General features: G+C 41.7%; 1 protein-coding gene across 4 annotated transcripts in view; it reads left to right on the forward strand.

The window, feature by feature from the left end:
• Positions 1-18,750, forward strand: part of ACSM1 (acyl-CoA synthetase medium chain family member 1) — a 44,105-nt gene that overhangs the window by 18,481 nt on the left and 6,874 nt on the right. For 2 of the 4 annotated variants that reach the window (XM_001493842.5, XM_014730069.3), the window contains exons 7-10: positions 1,208-1,287; positions 3,567-3,690; positions 5,600-5,680; positions 6,191-6,292. In XM_001493842.5, the coding sequence (XP_001493892.2) occupies positions 1,208-1,287; positions 3,567-3,690; positions 5,600-5,680; positions 6,191-6,292 (387 nt within the window). The remainder of the gene's footprint in view (positions 1-1,207; positions 1,288-3,566; positions 3,691-5,599; positions 5,681-6,190; positions 6,293-18,750) is intronic. The other 2 variants (XM_070232223.1, XM_023616205.2) reach the window with 1 other exon arrangement.

Here is an 18,750-nt window from a genome sequence, read left to right on the forward strand (position 1 = left end):
TTTCGCTCTTGACATGCGCTGAGCCAAACATGGCGGCCGCAGCTTTCCGGGGTTGATATTCTCCCTTTCCTGATGACCAGGCCAGACAACTAGAAGCCTAGTGGCCCAGTTTAAGTCAATTGTCTGTCACCAGGATACTGATCCAATGCTCTATGCCCAGGTCAGGGTTACAGACACCAAGGTGGCTGGAGTGGGATAGAACGAGGGCTTGGACAAGTACTCTTTGCAGGTGCAACAGTGAGACTGGAGGTGAGGATAGAAGTAAAATTTTTTACAAAGAGGATGTGAATGTGAGATATTGCAGAGGTAGAAACCAGAGATTAAAAGCTGATTAGACTCATAAAGAGAGGGACAGAGGGTGGAGGCAGAGCTCTCCTAAGCGCCCATCATACCTCATCATGGTTCTACATGGAAGGTTGGGATATTCCCACTTTACAGATGAGGAAACAGAGTTGCAGAGAAATGAAGTAACAGGATTTGAATTCAGGTCAGGCAGACCCCCAAACTCACATTCTCTTCCTTTTAGTGTTCCTGGCTCTCCCAGCAGATCTCCATCCTGATCCAAAATTTCTGAAGGACTCCCACCTCTAGCTAAACAATGTTGAAAACTAGACACTGTAGACCCTAAGTAATCTGGCTCCAACTAACCCCAATCTTCTTAAATTTACTTTTTGTACTTTGTTTCTCACCTATGTGTCTAAATAAATCGTATTTAACTTTACTTCAATGTTTCTTCAGCTCCTGAAACTATTCCTTCTATCTTCAAGAATCTCCCCCATTCTTTGCCTGTAGACACTGTACCCATTTGTTAAATGCCCCAACGAAATGCCACCTGTTTCAGTGATGCTCCTGGACCACCTCTTCAGAAGGAATTTTTCCCTCTGCTATGCTCTCCCAGAACTTTCTTCAAACCTTTCTATCACGTCTCCCAACTTCTGCCTTATCATTTGAGTCCTGTTTTGTCTCCTCTATTATTAGTACCTACTCTCCATGAGAGTTGGGACTTTATCTTACTCTTCTTGTGTCCCCAACAGTACCTGACAAATGCCACGTACAAAATTCATGCTCAATATATGTATATTGAAAGATTTAACAAATGAATAAATGAGTTTCCCTAGAGGAGGGATCAGAATTAAAATGCTAGTAATTGGCTGGTATTTTTAATCTTAACTATAAAAATAAAATTCCTTCTCTCTTCACCTTCTAGACATTTTTCAAATACCCCATCACCCAATGCCTTGCTGCACCATCTGTATTTCGAATGATTCTGCAGCAGGATTTCACCAGGTATGGCGGAAGTGGCCGTAGCCGGTAATGACCATCTTTGGGTAGGATTTTAAGGAATCCAGTGCACCGTGGTCTGACTGTTTTAAACTCTGATTCTTTGAGGGTAGTGTGTGTGAGAGGAGGATGAGTGTTGGTGGTGGTTATCAGTTTAATTAGTTCATTAAACTGGGACTCAGAAATCCAAGTGAAACACTCAGTGAGGCTTGCATCATTGTGGGTTTATTCTTTATTAAACATTTTTATTGTGAAATAACAAACATACAGAACACATACATAAATTTACAGATTAATTATTGAAACTAAAACACCTGTATAACCAATCAGCCAAGTCACAAAAATAGAACATTACCAGCATCCTAGAGACCTCCTCACGCCTCTCCATCTCCCCTAAAGGAATCCAATATCTTGATTTTTATGGTATTTCCTTCCTTCTCTTCCCTTGTAGTTAACCTTGTAAGGAACTACTCCTAAACAAATTATTCTATTTTACTTACTTTTTAACTTTATTTGATTGCATCATTCTGTCATATCTGGCTTCTTTTTTCAATATTCTGTTTCTAAGATGTATCCCTGTTGCTGCAATTAATTTTAATTGCTGTATGATATTCCTTTTTATGAACATACCACCTTTTTAAAAATCAGTCCTACCATTAGTGGACTTTTGGGTAGTTTTAAGTTTGGACTTTTGGTGATTGATGCTGCGCTCAATTCTTGCACATGCACGCTGGGACATCTAAGCACACATTTCTGTAGTTTTTCCAGGAGACGAATTGCTAGGTCACACTGACACAGCCTGTAGGTCATACCCTACCACCCTATTTTCCGAAGTATTCAACCAATTTACGCTTGCACTAGCAGGTGGGGGAATGGCCATTGTTTCACATGGTTGGCAATATTCATTATCATGAAGGTTTTAAATTTTTTTCCAGTCTGATGGATGTTTAGTGTTATTATAGTTTTGTTTTTGCATTTCCCTGTGTTTGTGGATTAATTTTTAGCTAAACTGAAATCTGCTCTTTGAACCTTATGGGCATTCATGTATCTTTTAGAGACTGTGAAATTGAAATGGCTACTTCCAAAATCAGAGCTAGCGTGTTTTAGACATAAGAGTTAAAATACCAAGGAGTTCCTTATGAAGCTAACTCTGAAACACAACTTGATTTTATTCATGAAGCCTCAATCTGGCTGGATTCTGTTTCCATCTGTATTTCAAAGCGCATCTTACAGCCACTTTTTGCAACATTCCTCAGATGATGACCTTTGTCAAAACCTAGTAAAAATCCACCCAGGGCATAACTAATGACTCCATCAGAGACTCTGCCACTTTATCTGCTTTGGATAAAACTCTAGAAGGATGAGGAAGAAGATATCCTCAATGAGACCAGCCCTCCTGTCGGTCACCCCTGAACTGTATGTACCAGGAAAGAGTGACAAGTGTGGAAAGGTGAACCAGACATCTGCCACCTCCCTCATCCCCAAGAGCTGGCCCAGCTCAGCCCCATGCCAGCACTACTCAGACCTCAATTACTTGTCCCCATTTCCTTTAGGGAATCCATCATTATTTTGTGATTGTTTTTATAATGTTTCTGGAAAATTTCATGGGGAAAATGCAGGAGAGGATTGACATCGTACAAGGTACCTAGCAAAGGGCTAGAATGTTCACAGCAGATCCCTCTGTTCTCTCCAAAATTCCTTCCCTCAGGGCTCTTACCAATGTCCCTCCTCCTCCTCTCTTTACCTCCACTCAGCCCAACCTTCCTTGATGTCCTGAGCAATTCATTTCCAACCCCGAACTTGCATTCTCCACTCAGGAATACAAAAGCCCTTCAGTTCACATAACCCCACTCTCCATAGAAGGCAGTACCATTCTATTACCATCCTAGCATGTCCTTGGGGCCCTATTCCTCACCCCTTTATGGTTTATAAAAATCTCTCTCTTAGCCACATAGAATGCTTCTGTAAGACAGCATCTGCTAAACATGTTTTTCACTTTCTTGTTACATCAATATCCAAATTTAAACTGAAACTCCCTGATTTAACCTATTGGCCTCACCACCACCACCCACCCCCTGCCGGAAGAGTTGACAGGAAGTGAGTGACTTCTACTCACTCGATGGCCTTGACCATCAGTAAACTGCCCAGAAGGCAAGTAAGAAAGTGACGAAGCAGAAGCGTGAGTGATCCAGATGACAACGCTGTGAGCTCTTAACACCCTGGGCCTGGAGCAGAGAGTCCAAGGCCTGACCTGAGGCTCTGTTGACACCTTGCCTTCTCCTAAGTCTCAGGTTCCCCACCCTGGAGCACACCTGTGCTGGCGGGGAGGCCCTGCTGCCTGAAGAGCAAGAGCAGTGGAGAAGACAGACAGGAGTTTTGCTCTACCAGGTGTATGGACAGTCAGAAACGGTAAGTGGATGGTCCCTTCCGGGCCAGGCAGGATGCGCTCAGCCACGGAGCCCATCAGATGGGCTGAATCATACCACCAGTGTGTGCAGAGGCCCCACAGCATTGATGGAAGCCTGTGGGAGGCTCCAGGGGTCTAGGCTAATTTGCCCCAAATTGATCTGTGGAGAGACAATTCACAGCTCCTCGATTTGTCAGGAGACCAATGTGCTGAAAACTATTGGAGAAAAACTGAAAAAGGGGTCTAAGGACTTGGTTCCACAGTCCCTGTGATTATTAACTCAGAGGAGCCCAGGAGGGGTGAGGAGAGAGCAACGTCTCTCCAACAACGTGGAAGCCACCACTCACAAGTCTTGCTCACTTCACCATCCCATCCTAAGGCAGCAACCACAGGGGCAGGCAGAGCTGGCCCCAGAAGTTCATTTCTGGGTGTTTATGAGGACAGCACACAGGTTTGATTGTGGGACACTATCAGGAGTGGAGGAAGGAGCAGAGATCTTCTGTATACACCAAACACACATGTGCACAGACACACACACACACACACACACACACACACACAGAGTGTGATCCCAAAGGGCATCACTGTGCAGCCAGGTGGGCAGGGCATCCAGAGAATCATGTGTGTCTTGAACCTCAAGGACTTTATCAATGACAGTGTGGGTGGGTATCTCTCTTCCAACACATTCCCCATCCATTTCTGAAGCTGGACAGAGCCACTTTCCCCACCTGCCCATCATCCCGTTGGCTGACAGAGGGATGACTGCCATCTCAGAATGTGTAGCAAAATGGCATTGAACCTTCCAGAGTCTTAGCTTCCCCATCTCTGAAATGGAAACCACAATGCCAGTCTTGCCGGGTTGTGATCAAGTAACTGACAGGAAGTATATAAAGCTCTGGCCATAGTGTCCAACACCTAGTATATGCTCACATTGCAGCTACTGTTGCCTTTGCTCTTTTCAGGTAGGTGCTGTGCTAGATGCTGGGAGTGCAGAGATGGATGGGGCAATCTCTATTCTTAGAATGCTCGCTATCCACAGAGGGAACAGACAAACAAGAATAAATATAATGTCTTGTTGGCTACAATAGAAGTATGGGGGGGGAAATACTACAGAAGGAGAATCTCCCAATGACTTTTCTGGGGCCTGAGTAATAGCTAGTAGTAGTTATTTACTGAACTAACTTGGTGTGCACCTGGCACTGTGTGAAGGATTTCCCATGCACTCACAAGTACTCTGAGAGGTCAGTGTTATAATTACCCCACTTAGAGGAGCAGGAAGAGTCAAGGGGGATTGATTGGCACACAGGCGGTGAGTGGTAGAGTCGAGAGTCAAACCCTGGTCTGACTGTAAATCAGTTAGCTTTAGAAAGAATGATATTTCAGAGAACCGTAAAGGAGGAATAGGGTTCATCAGGAGGATAAATGGGCGTGGGGCCATCGGGGCAGAGGGGACACCATGACAATCTGAATAATCTCAACGCAGCTCTGAGGAGTAGTTGAGGCAACATTCTATCACTGTTCAACAGCCCCAAGGAAATGTTTGTTAAGTGGACTCGTCGTCTTCCCCTGGCAAATGGACACGTGCCTGGCAAACAGAAGGCACTCCAGACCCACATTCCATGCCCACAGCCCTGGGCTCAGCCCTTTGCTTCTTTCTTGGCCTCCCCTACTGGACCCTGTAGCCCCAGCACCTAGCACAGGCCCAGCCCATGATGGGCACAGTGAATGTCTGCTGAATAGAGTTGGGTCAGTGCCTTGAGCCTAGAATCCAGATCTTCTAGCTTCCCCACAAGGGCTCTTTGTGCAGCATCAAATGACATATGTGAGCAAAGATGTTGTGTGTGATTCTTGCCACTTTGCGATCAGCCTGGACTCTTTGGCCAATCCCAGTTCTCTTTCTTTTGTGAACAGGGAATAACTTGTGGCATTCTCCGGGGAATGAAGATCAAGCCGGGTTCCATGGGGAAGGCCATCCCACCCTTTGACATCCAGGTCTGATCCTAAAAGCATTGTCAGGGAACCGTTAGGGCTCAGCTTGGACGGTTATGTGACACCAGTGGTGCCCACCAATTGTCCTTCCTCCTCTCCTCCTGTTTTTCCTCCAGTTTCCTGTGGGTGTCTCATTTGAGAACTGTGGTATTCTGGGCATGAATGCAGCTCACCATGACAGCTAGAGCCCCACACAGTGGGTGGAAAAAGAGTACCTGGAGGTAGCATGGGCAGCTCTCTCCACCAGCTAGTGCTTTAGTTTTTCCTGACCCATGTTTTCTAACTTGAAGGCACTTTTTCTATGTCTATATATCCATGAGGCAAATAGACCCATGACTTGGCTTTCACCACTTGCTGATTTCAAAGACTTTTGACAGTTTTATTTTATTTTCCGACAGGGCTTCTCCCGCAGTTATCCCCACTGGTGTCACGTGTATAAGCCAGGAATGTTGGGGTGGGGCAGAAGTGTTGGGGGAACCCTGCAGCTTGGTATTCATAGGCCTCTTGCTCTAGATCATTGACGACAAGGGGAATGTCCTACCGCCCGACACCGAAGGAAACATTGGCATCAGGATCAAGCCCACCAAGCCCATAGGCCTCTTCATGTGCTACCAGGTAAGGGCACCCCATCTGCCCTCAGCCAGGCCCAGAGATCCCTGCAGGGAGCCATGCAGGTGATAAGGGAGTGGACTCAACTCTGCATCCTGAGACTTCACCTCTTTATTCGCTCTAACTCAGTGAAGACTGTTCTAGTTAATCTCCAAGTTCATAGTGTGTCCCACTTTCCTTCTCTCCTAACTCATCTGGCACTTATGGGCTAACTGATGGGGTGGAAAGAAACCTGGCTTCAGAACCACCAGACTTGGGGTCCAATGATCTCCTGTGGTTAAGAATGCAGGCTTTGACTGGGTTCATATCCTGTCATCCCACTTACCAACAGGTGTGAACAGATCAGTTAACCTCACTGAGCCTCCAGGAGGTGCCATTATCTCCACTTTACAGAGAAAGAAACTGCAGATTGGAAGTGGTGTCTTCCCCATGTCAAGTAAATGGCAGGTCTAAGATTCAAACCAATGAGTTAGGGATTTTGACTCCAAACTCTACATGAGAAATCCAGGCAGTATAGGAAACTGCTATAGGCTATAAAGTATCCTGCTGAAACTCTTAATCAGATAAACCCTAGCCCTCTCAGAACAGTAGTGACCAGTAAGAGGAAATTTTAGCTCCAAAGATTGGCCATGGAAGGGTGGACAGACCCTGAAATCGATCTCACACTCCATTTCCTTTCTCCAAAGTCACAGCCACTGGAGGTCTCTTGGCATCACTGTTGCCCTCATGTGATGGCCTCAGTGGGGCTTCTTGTGGTACTATTCTTCAAATGCAAACATGCCAGCCTTAGCCTTAATCCTCAGCAGCACAACTTTAAGTTTGGATAAAAGAGAAAATAAACAGAGAGTTACATGTGGACAGATCAGTGGTTCCCAACAATGCCTGCACGTTAGAATCATTTGAGGAGATTTTTTAAAAAAACATTAGTGCTGGGGCTGGCCCCGTGGCCGAGTGGTTAAGTTTGTGCGCTCCGCTGCAGGCAGCTCAGTGTTTCGTTGGTTCGAATCCTGGGCGCGGACATGGCACTGCTCATCAAACCACGCTGAGGCGGCGTCCCACATGCCACAACTAGAACAACCCACAACGAAGAATATACAACTATGTACCAGGGGGCTTTGGGGAGAAAAAGGAAAAAAATAAAATCTTTAAAAAAAAAAAAAAATTAGTGCTTGGGGATGGCCTGGTGGCATAGTGGTTAACTTTGCGCACTCCGCTTTGGGGGCCCAGGGTTCACCAGTTTGGATCCCCAGTGCAGACATACACACAGCTTAGCAAGTCATGCTGTGTCAGGCATCCCACATATAAAATGGAGGAAGATGGGCACAGATGTTAGCTCAGAGCCAATCTTCCTGAGCCAAAAGAGAAGGATTGGCGGCGGATGTTAGCTCAGGGCTAATCTTCCTCAAAAACAAAAATTAGTGCTTGGATCCAACCACAGAGATTCTGGTTAAATTGAACTGGGATGGTCCAGAGCCAATGATATTTTCTTTATTGGACATGGGATATTTTATTCTGCAAAAATTTCCTCACATATGCCCACATCTATGTCTCCCGTTTCACATGCTCTCATGACAACGAGATGATGTTACTATTCCATTGAGATTTGTTTGCTTTTCTCTTTTCTTTTCTTTTTTTTTTTAAAGATTTTATGTTTTCCTTTTTCTCCTCAAAGCCCACCCGGTACATAGTTGTATATTCTTCGTTGTGGGTCCTTCTAGTTGTGGTATGTGGGACGCTGCCTCAGTGTGGTTTGATGAGCAGTGCTGTGTCCGTGCCCAGGATTCGAACCAATGAAACACTGGGCCGCCTGCAGTGGAGCGCGCAAACTTAACCACTCGGCTACGGGGCCAGCCCCTTTTCTCTTTTCTTTTTATTGACGTAAATATATATATAACACAAAACTTGCTGTTTTCACCATTTTGAGCATACAACTCAGTGGCACTGAGTGAATTCACAATATTGTGCAACCATCACCACTGTGCATCTGCAGAAAATTTCCACCATCCCAAACAGAAACTGCTATCCCATTAAACAAGAACTTCCCGCTCTCTCTCTCCCTAGCACCTGGAAACCTCTAATCTACTTTTCGTCTTCATGAATTTGCCTATTTTAGGTACCTCGTATAAGGGGAATCATGCAACATTTGCCCTTTTGTGTCTGGCTTATTTCACTTAGCACAATGTTTTCAAGGTTCATCCTTGTTGTAACATGTAACAAAATATCCTTCTTTTTTAAGGCTGAATAATATGACATTGTATGTATATAGCACATTTGGTATATTCAGTAATCTCTTGGACTTTTGATTATTTCTACTATTTGGGATCATACAGTAATTCTATCTTTAACTTTTTGAGGAACTGTTTCCCACAGTGGCTGCACCATTTTACATTCCCATCAGCAAAGGACAGGGGTTCCAACTTCTCCATATCCTCTCCAAGACATGTTATTTTTCTGATTTTTTGATAATAGCCATCCTAATGAGTGTGAAGTGGTATCTCAATGTGGCTTTAATTTGCATATCCCTAATGACTAGTGATGTTGTGCATCTTTTTGTGTTCTTATTGGCTATTTGTATATCTTCTCTGGAGAACTGTCTCTTCAAATCTTTTGCTCATTTTTGTGTGAGAAAAGATTAGCCCTGAGCTAACATCTGCCACCAATCCTCCTCTTTTTGCTGTGGAAGACTGGCTTTGAGCTAACATTCATGCCCATCTTCCTCCACTTTATACGTGGGACACCTGCCACAGCATGGCTTGACAAGTGGTGCCATGTCCGCACCTGGGATCTGAACTGGTGAACCCCAGATGCTGAAGTGGAATGTGTGAACTTAACTGCTGTGCCACTGGGCTGGCCCCATTTTTTAATTGGATTGTTTGGTGTTTCTTTGTTCTGAGTTATAGAAGCTCTTTACAGTCACACCCAACATAATGACGTTTTGGTCAGCAATGGACCACATATACAACAGTGGTCCTGTAAGATTAGTACCATATAGCCTAGGTGTGTAGTAGACTATACTATCTAGGCTTGTGTAAGTAGTGCAGGGGAGGAAGAAATTTTTCTCTACTCTTTTAGGTTCTTCTGGCTGGTCTAAGAATTAAATTGACATAAGACAGATTAACAGGAAAGAAACAAACGAAAGTTTAATAACGTGTATACATGGAAGAAAACTAGGAAAACTGAGTAGCTTACCAAAACGGCTAAAGCACTCACCTTAAATACCCTCCTCAGATGGATGAAACAAGTTGTTGGGGGTGGGGAGAGTCAGGGACTTCAAAGGGAAGGAAGGCAATTCACAGGCAGGTGAAAAAGAGCAAATGTTTGGAAGACAAGTGTGTTTGGCCACACTGAAACGGAAGAACACAGAGGGGAGCCCAACAAATAGGCTTTTTTAGGTTCTTCTCTGTCTACCACATAGTTCATATTATGTTAAGGTGATAGCTTGCTTCCTGAGACAGGTTTTTTAATCTGAGGTCTTTTAGGCAGCTAAGAAGGAGGTAACAAGAAACACTTCTGTCTTTTATTTCTTAAAAATAATCAGTCTAAAACAATCCTCCTATAAAGAGATACATTTTGGGGTGGCAAGTTTTGTTCCCCTTCAGTAAACTCTGATGTCTGCTCAATGACAAAAATCACCTAATGATGCATTTCTCAGAACATATACCCATTGGTAAGTGACACATGACTGTATGTAATCCTGGTACCTCTGGCCTTCAAGGTTTCTGATGAGAATCAGCTGATAATCTTATTGAGCATTCCTTGTGTGTGAATTCTCTTGCTGCCTTCAAGATTCTCTCTTTCTCTGGTTTCCGACAGTTTGATTATAATGTGTCTTGGTGTAGGTGTCTTAGGTTTATCCTGCTTGGACTTCTTTGTTTCTTGAATTTGTAGAGTCAAGTGTTTCATCTTATTTAGGAAGTTATGGGCATTATTTCTTCAAATAATATTTCTGCCCCTTTCTCTCTCTTCTCCCTTCTTTCATAATGCATATGTTGGTCTGCTTGATAGTGTCACAGAAGTCCATTAGGTTCTTTTCACTTTTCTTCATTCTTTCTTCTTTTTGCTCCTCAGGCTCAATAATTTCTATTGTTCTATCTTCAGTTCTCTGATCTTTCTTATACCAGTTCAAACATGTTGAAACCCACTAGTGAATTTTTCATTTCAGTTATTGTATTTTTCAGCTCCAGAATCTTTATTTAGTTCCTTTTTTACAATTTCTTTCTCTTTGTTACTATTCTCACTTTGTCCATATATCATTTTCCTGACTTCCTTTAGTTTTGTCCATTTCTTTTTCTGAGCTATTTGACCATATTTAACACATTTGATTAAATTATTTGCCTAGTAGGTCTGAGGTCTGGGCTTTCTCGGGGATGGTTTCTGTCAATCAATTTTATTCCTTTGAATGAGCCACATTTCCCCTTTCTTTGTATGCCTTGTGATTTTTTTTAGTTGAAAGCTGAGCCTTTCACTACTATAATGTGTAACTCTAGAAATCAGATTCTCCCACTTCTCCAGGGGTTGAAGTTTCTGATTTTGGGGTTTGTTTTTGTTTTGACTGTTGATGGCTATAGTAGCTCTTTCTTTTGAGATTTTTCCAAATTCGTTTTGCAAAGACTATTGTTCGTCATGTGTGATCACTGAAGTGTCTGTTCCTTTAGCTTATATTCAGTTACTGTTTTTTTGTTTTGTTTTGTTTTCAGTTTATTAGAAACAGCTTTATTACAAGTCCTAGTCACTTCACTATATGCATTACAAGAATCAGTATCATCTCCATTTATTGAAAAAAGTGTCCTGAACTCAGTTTGCAAGTACCTTTGTTAGAAACATCTTTATTGCGTCTTGTTAAACCCTTCCCTGCATGCAGTACAGAATGGGTAGCACTACATTCACTGAAAGAACACTTTCCTGAATGCAGTTTTCATATAGCTTGTTAGAAACTTTGCTATTACAAGTCTTGGTAAACACTGCATATATTACAAGATAATTATCGCTAGCATTCAAAAAAGAACACTTCTCAAAGCAGCTTGCAAGTAGCTTCTTTTTTCTTCATATCCATTTACTTTATTTCCTTTTTTACTGAGGTAATATTTGTTTATAACTATAAATTTCAAGTGTACATCATTATATTTCAATTTCTGTGTGGACTACATCATGTTCACTACCCAAAGACTAATTGCCAGCCATCATCGTACACATGTGCCCTACCACTTCTTTTGCCCCTCTTCCTCTCCCCTCCCCTCTGGTAACCACCAATTTAATCTCCATGTCTATGTGTTTGTTGTTGTTTTTATCTTCTACTTACGAGTGAAATTGTATGGTATTTGACTTTCTCCATCTGACTTATTTTGCTTAGCATGATACCCTCAAGGTCCATGCATATTGCTGCAAATGGTAAGATTTCATCTTTTTTATAGCAGAGTAGTATTCTACTGTGTATATATATCCACATCTTCTTTATCCATTCATCAGTTGATGAGCACTTAGGTTGTTTCCAAGTCTTGGCTATTGTGAATAATGCTGCAATGAACATAGGGGTGCATATATCTTTACACATTCGTGGTTTCGTGTTCTTTGGATAAATACCCAGAAGTGGAATATCTGGATGATATGGTAGTTCTAGTCTTAATTTTTTGAGGTATCTCCATACTCCATAGTGACTGCACAAGTTTACATTCCCACCTGCAGTGTATGAGAGTTCCCTTTCTCCCACATCTTCTCCAACACTTTTTATTTCTTGTCTTGTTAATTATATAGCCATTCTGATGGGCATGAGGTGGTATCTCATTGTGGTTTTGATTTGCTTTTCCCTAATAATTAGTGATGTTGAACACCTTTTCATATGCCTATTAACCATCTGTATATCTTCTTTGTAAAAATGTCTCTTCATATATTTTGCCCATTTTCTAATTGGGTTGTTTGTTTCTTTGTTGTTGAGATGTATGAGTTCTTTATATATTTTGGATATTAACCCCTTATCAGATGTATGGTTTGCAAATATCTTCTCCCAATTGTTAGGTTGTCTTTTCATTTTGTTGATGATTTCCTTTGCTGTGCAGAAATTTTTAGTCTGATGTAGTCCCATTTGTTTATTTTTTCTTTTGTTTCCCTTGCCTGGTAAGACACAGTATTTGAAAAGATGCTGCCAAGACCAGTGTCAAAGAGCATACTGCTTATGTTTTCCTCTAGAAGTTTTATGGTTTCAGGTCTTACATTCAAGTCTTTACTCCACTTTGAGTTAATTTTTGTGTATGGTGTAAGATAATGGTCTACTTTCATTCTTTTGCATGTGGCTGTCCAGTTTTCCCAACACCATTTATTGAAGAGACTTTTCTTTCTCTACTGTATGTTCTTGGCTCCTTCATTGAAAATGAACTGTCCATAGATATGTGGGTTTATTTCCAGGATCTCGATTCTGTTCCACTGATCTCTGTGTCTGTTTTTGTGCCAGTACAATGCAGTTTTGAATACTATAGCTTTGTAGTATATTTTGAAATCAGGGAGTGTGATGCCTCTAGCTTTGTTCTTTTTTCTCAGGATATTTTGGCTATATGGGGTCTTTTATTGTTCCATAAAAATTTTAGGATTCTTTGTTCTATTTCTATGGAAAATGTCATTGGGACTTTAACAGGGTTTGCACTGAGTCTGTTGATTGCTTTAGTAAGTATGGACATTTTGACTATGTCAGTTCTTCCAATCCAAGAACATGAAATATCTCTCCATTTCTTCATGTCTTCTTCGATTTCTCTCAATGATATTTTCTGGTTTTCTGTGTATAGGTCTTTCACCTCTTTAGTTAAATTTACTTGTAGGTATTTTATTCTTTTTGTTGTGATTGTAAACGGGATTGTATTCTTAATTTCTCTTTCTGCTATTTCATTGTTAGTGTGTAAAAATGCAACTGATTTTTCTATGTTGATTTTGTACTTTGCAAGTTTACTGTATTCATTTATTATTTCTAATAGTTTTTTGGTGGATTCTTTAGAGTTTTCTATATATAAAATCATGTCATCTCAAATAGTGACAGTTTTACTTCTTCTTTTCCAATTGGGATTCCTTTTATTTATTTTTCTTGCCTGATTGCTCTGGCTAGGACTTCCAGTACTCAATACTATGTTAAATAAGAATGGTGCAAGTGAGTATCCTTGTCTGCTTCATGTTCCTTAAGGGATAGTGTTCAGTTTTTCACCATTGAGTATGATTTTAGCTGTGAGTTTGTCATATGTGGCCTTTCTCATGTTAAGGTACTTTCCTTCTACACCCATTTTATTCAGAGTTTTCATCATAAATGGATGCTTTATCTCGTTGAATGCTTTCTCTGTATCTATTGAGATGATCATGTGATTTTCATTCTTCATTTTGTTAATGTGGTGTATCATGTTGATTGATCTGTGGTTCTTGAATAATCCCTGCATTCCTGGAATAAATCCCACTTGATCATGGTGTATGATCTTTTTTTTAAAGATTTTTTTTTTTCCTCCCCAAAGCCCCCCATGACATAGTTGTATATTCTTTGTTATGGGTCCTTCTAGTTGTGGCATGTGGGACGCTGCCTCAGCGTGGCTTGATGAGCAGTTCCATGTCCGTGCCCAGGATTTAAACCAATGAAACACTGGGCTGCCTGCAGCGGATCGCACGAACTTAACCACTCGGCCATGGGGCAAGCCCCGGTGTATGATCTTTTTAATGTATTGTTGTGTTCAATTGGCTAGTATTTTGTTGAGGATTTTTGCATCGATGTTCATCAGCGATATTGGCCTGTAATTTTCTTTCTTGTGTGTTGTCCTTGTCTGGTTTTGGTATCAGGGTAATGTTGGCTTCGTAGGATGAGTTAGGATGCTTCCTTTCCTCTTCAATTTTTTGGAAGAGTTTGAGAAGGACAGGTATTAAGTCTTCTTGATTGTTTGGTAGAACTTGCCAGGGAAGCCATCTGGTCCTGCACTTTTGTTTTTTGGGAAGTTTTTGATTACTGTTTCCATCTCCTTACTGGTAATTGGTCTATTCAAATTCTCTATTTCTTCTTGATTCACTTTTGGAAGGTTGTATTTTTCTAGGAACTTATCCATTTCTTCTAGATTGTCCAATTTGTTGGCATATACCTTTTTGTGGTATTCTCTTATGATCCTTTGTATTTCTGAGATGTCCATTGTAATTTCTCCTCTTTCATTTCTGATTTTATTTATTTGAGTGTTCTCTTTTTTTCTTGGTGAGTCTAACTAAAGGTTTGTCAATTTTGTTTATCTTTTCAAAGAACCAGCTCTTAGTTTCATTGATTTTTTCTTTTTTTTCATTTTGGTCTCTATTTCATTTATTTCCCTTCTGATTTTTGTTATTTCCTTCCTTATACTGATTTTGGGCTCTGTTTGTTCTTCTTTTTCTAGTTCCTTTAGGTGCACTTTAGAGTATTTATTTGAGATTTTGCTTGTTTTTTGAGGTAGGCCTGTATTACTGTAAACTTCCCTCTTACTACCACTTTTGCTGCATCCAATAAATTTTGGTATGTCATATTTTCATTTTCATTTGTCTCCAGGTATTTTTTTGATTCCTTCTTTTGTGTCTTCATTGGCCCAATAGTTGTTCAGTAGCATTTTGTTTAATCTCCACATATTTGTGACTTTTCTAGTTTTCTTCTTGTAGTTGATTTCTAGTTTCATATGACTGTGATCAGAAAAGATATTTGGTAGTCTTTCAATCTTCTTGTATTTATTGAGACTTGTTTTGCGGCCTACCATGTGATCTATCCTAGAGAGTGTTCCATGTGCCTTTGAAAAGAATGTGTATTCTGTGGTTTTTGGATGGAGTGTTCTGCATATGTCTACTAAGTCCATCTAGTTTAATTTGCCATTTAAGGCCATTATTTCTCTATTGAGCTTCTGTTTGGATGATCTATCCACTGATGTAAGTGGAGTGTTAACGTCCCCTAGTATTATTATGTTACTCTCTATTTCTCTTTTTATGTCTGTTAATAATTGCTTTCCATATTTAGGTGCTCCTATGTTGGGTGCATGGATATTTACACGTGTTATATCCTCCTGTTGGATTGTTCCCTTTATCATTATGTAGTGCCCTTCTTTGTCTCTTGCCACAGTTTTTGTTTTAAAGTCTATTTTGTCTGATATAAGTATTGCTACCCCAGCTTTCTCTTCATTTCCATTTGCATGAAGTATCTCTTCCCATCCCTTCACTTCCAGTTTGTGAGTGCTTTAGGTTTGAAGTATGTCTCTTGTGTGCAGCACATATGGGTCTTGTTATTTTATCCATTCAGCCACCCTATGTCTTTTGATTAGAGCATTTAGTCCATTGAAATTTAAAGTAGCTGTTGATAAGTGTGTAGTTTATTTCTCTTATTTTTTGTGTATTTATTATAGGTTTCTGGTTTGTGATTACCATGAGGTTCATATATAATAACATACGTAAACAGCAATCTATATTAAGTTGATAGTCTCTTAAGTTTGACGTTTTACTAAAAGCCCTACACTTTTACTCCCTCCCCCCACATTTTATGTGTTTGATATCATATTTAACCTCTTTTGGTGCATGTGTGTCCCTTAATCTCTTATGGAAATAGACAATTTTAGTACTTTTGTCTTTTGACCTTCATATTAGCTTTATATGATCTGCTACATTTACTGTATATTTGCCTTTACCAGTGACTGTTTTTCTTAGATAATTTTCTTATTCCTATTTGTGGTCTTTTATTTTCCACTTAAATAAGTTCCTTTAACATTTCTTGTAAGGCTGGTTTCTTAGAGATAACTTCCTTTAGTTTTTGCTTGTCTGGAAAACTATCACTCCTTCCATTCTGAATGATAACCTTGCTGGGTAGAGTATTCTTGGCTGTAGGTTTTTTCCTTTCAGCACTTTGAAATATCATGCCACTCCCTTCTAGTCTGTAAGGTTTCTGCTGAGAAGTCAGCTAATAGCCTTATAGGGTTTCTTTTGTTTGTAACTTGTTACCTTTCTCTTGCAGCTTTTAGGCTTCTCTCTTTATCTTTAATTCTTGACATTGTAATTAAAATGTGTCTTGGTATGGGCCTCTTTGGGTTCATCTTGTTTGGTGCTCTCTGTGCTTCCTGTACCTGGATATCTGTTTCTTTCCTTAAGTTAGGAAAGTTTTCAGTGACTATTTCTTCAAATAGGTTCTCTGCCCCTTTGTCTCTCTCTTCTCCTCTGAGACACTGATGATATGGATGTTAGTATGCTTGATGTTGGCCCAGAGTGCCCTTAGACTGTCCTCATTCTTTTAAATTATTTTTTCTTTTTTCTGTTCAGCTTGGGTGATTTCTTCTACTCTTTCCTCCAGCTCACTGATCCGTCCTTCTGTGTCATCTACTCTGCTGTTGATTCCCTCTAGTGAATCTTTCATTTCTATTATGGTATAGTATTCTTCAGTTCTGATTGATTCTTTTTTATATTTTCCAGTTCGCTGTTGAAGTTCTCACTGTGTTCATCTATTCCTCTTCCAAGATCAGTGAGCATCTTTATGACTATTAGCAGGTACTCTCTATCAGGTAGATTGTTTACCTCTGTTTTGTTTAGTTCTTTTTCTGAGGATTTGTCTTGTTCCCTTAACTGGAACATATTCCTTGTATCCTCATTTTTTCTACTTCTCTGTGCCTATATCTATGTATTAGGCAGATCTTCTACGTCTCCCGATCTTGGAGATGTGGCCTTATGTAAGAGGTGCTTTATGGGGCCCAGCAATGTGCTTCCCTCTTGTCACCAGTTCCAAATGTTATGGAAGTGTCCCTTGTATGGGCTACCTGTGCCCTTCTGTTGTGGCAGGGCCGCTCTTGCTGCAGGTGCATGAATAAGCTAGGCTGACCCCTGGCCAGCTGGTTGTATGGCTCAGCTATATGCAGCTGCTACAGTCACTTTGCTCACTTTGTTGGGTGAGAGGAACCCCAGCGCAGCTGGCTGCAAGGTCTAATAGCACACGCTTGCTGCTGTTTTGCTGTTAAGTGAGTCAGGACACCAGCATGGCTGGTTGCTAGGCTCAGGGGATCACCATTGCTGTAGGCCTTTGGCATGCAAGGATGTTGTCAGCTCTCTCAGGAGTGCTGCTCGGTGGGGCCAGCCCCAGGCGTGGCAGCACACAATTGAAGGTGGGACAGATCTCCTGCATGGCTGTTTAAGGAGGAGAGTGGCAGAAGTCTGCTGCAGCTGACAAGCCCCACCACCCACAGGCCCACACACCCAGCCAATGCAGTCCTGCCCCATGTGCACCCACTGAAGCAGACCCACTCACCCTGCTGAAGAGGTCCCACACACCCCATCTATTCAGGCCCACAAGTTCCTTGGGCTTGGTGGCTGGTGGGGCCAGTCCCTTGGGCAGGCTGCCTCCCCTGGCTGACCTGGATTCAACTAGTGTTCTAGTGGGCGGGGCAAGTCCCAGGGATAACAGTCCAAAGGAAGAAATCCAATGGTATCTGCCAACATTTGTGTTAGCATGCCTGTACTAAGTCACAACAATGGCTGCTGCCAGTGTCTCAGTCCCTGGGGAGGTGGGCCCAGCCATCTCCTGCCTCTCTGAGACATGCTCAGAACTTATCAAGTGAGTCTCTGTTACCAAAGGACTATGCACCTTTCTTTCTGGTGATTTTTTGTTGGTTTCTGGGATGGTGAGTTTGTGTGTGGGCTCTTTAAGAGCAAGCTTTTCTTTGTCTTATATCTGATGGCTCTTCTGGGGGTATTCCCCATTGGTTTTAATAGCCAGCAAAGCCAGGTATTATAACAACCATCTCAGTTGTGCTGAATTCAAAAGCAGCTTACTGTGGCATAGCTCTCCTGCTCAGACCCCTGCTCCTCCAGGAAAAGCTTTGTACCTTAAGATTGCTCCTAGCCACGCAGCCCTGCAGCTAGAATGTGTTGTTTTGCTCAGAAGAAAGGTATTTCTGCCTCTTCTACCTCTGTCGGTGTTGTCCCTTGTTGTGGGAGTTCTTTTCATCCAGTTTCCAGTTCTCTCTCAGAGGTAAATGCTCCACAGGTAGTTGTCAATTTGTTGTGTCCGTGGGAGGAGGTTAGTTCAAAGCCCTCCTGTGCCACCACCTTCCCAGAAAACCCCTCAGCTAATGTTTTGACAGAGATTTCCTTGAGCGCCAGGAGCTCAAACAAACAAAAACATCAACAACAACAACAAACAGGGGACAACCACTGTGTGGACTGGCTCTCTGTGAGGCACCCTTCCACCACGTAGCCAGGCTCGCTCTGAGCCTAGGGATCAGCCTGACGTGAAAGCTTCAGGTCTTTTCAGGACTTCCTGAGCATGCATCCTTCCTGGGGATGTGATGACCTTTGAAATTCCCCCATGTTCACAGCTGTCTTGAATGTCTTAATTTCCCAGAAAATCTCTCCCTACCTTCTCCTCCAGATCTTGATGGTCTACTGTATATCTCCACCCATAATCTCTTAGCTCAGGCATCTTTAGTTTCATAGTCTGCCTTGTAGCTTTTATGAGCAGTGCCTGCTGC

This window comes from Equus caballus, chromosome 13 (genome assembly GCF_041296265.1).
Source record: "Equus caballus isolate H_3958 breed thoroughbred chromosome 13, TB-T2T, whole genome shotgun sequence".
In the NCBI taxonomy this organism is placed as follows: domain Eukaryota; kingdom Metazoa; phylum Chordata; class Mammalia; order Perissodactyla; family Equidae; genus Equus; species Equus caballus.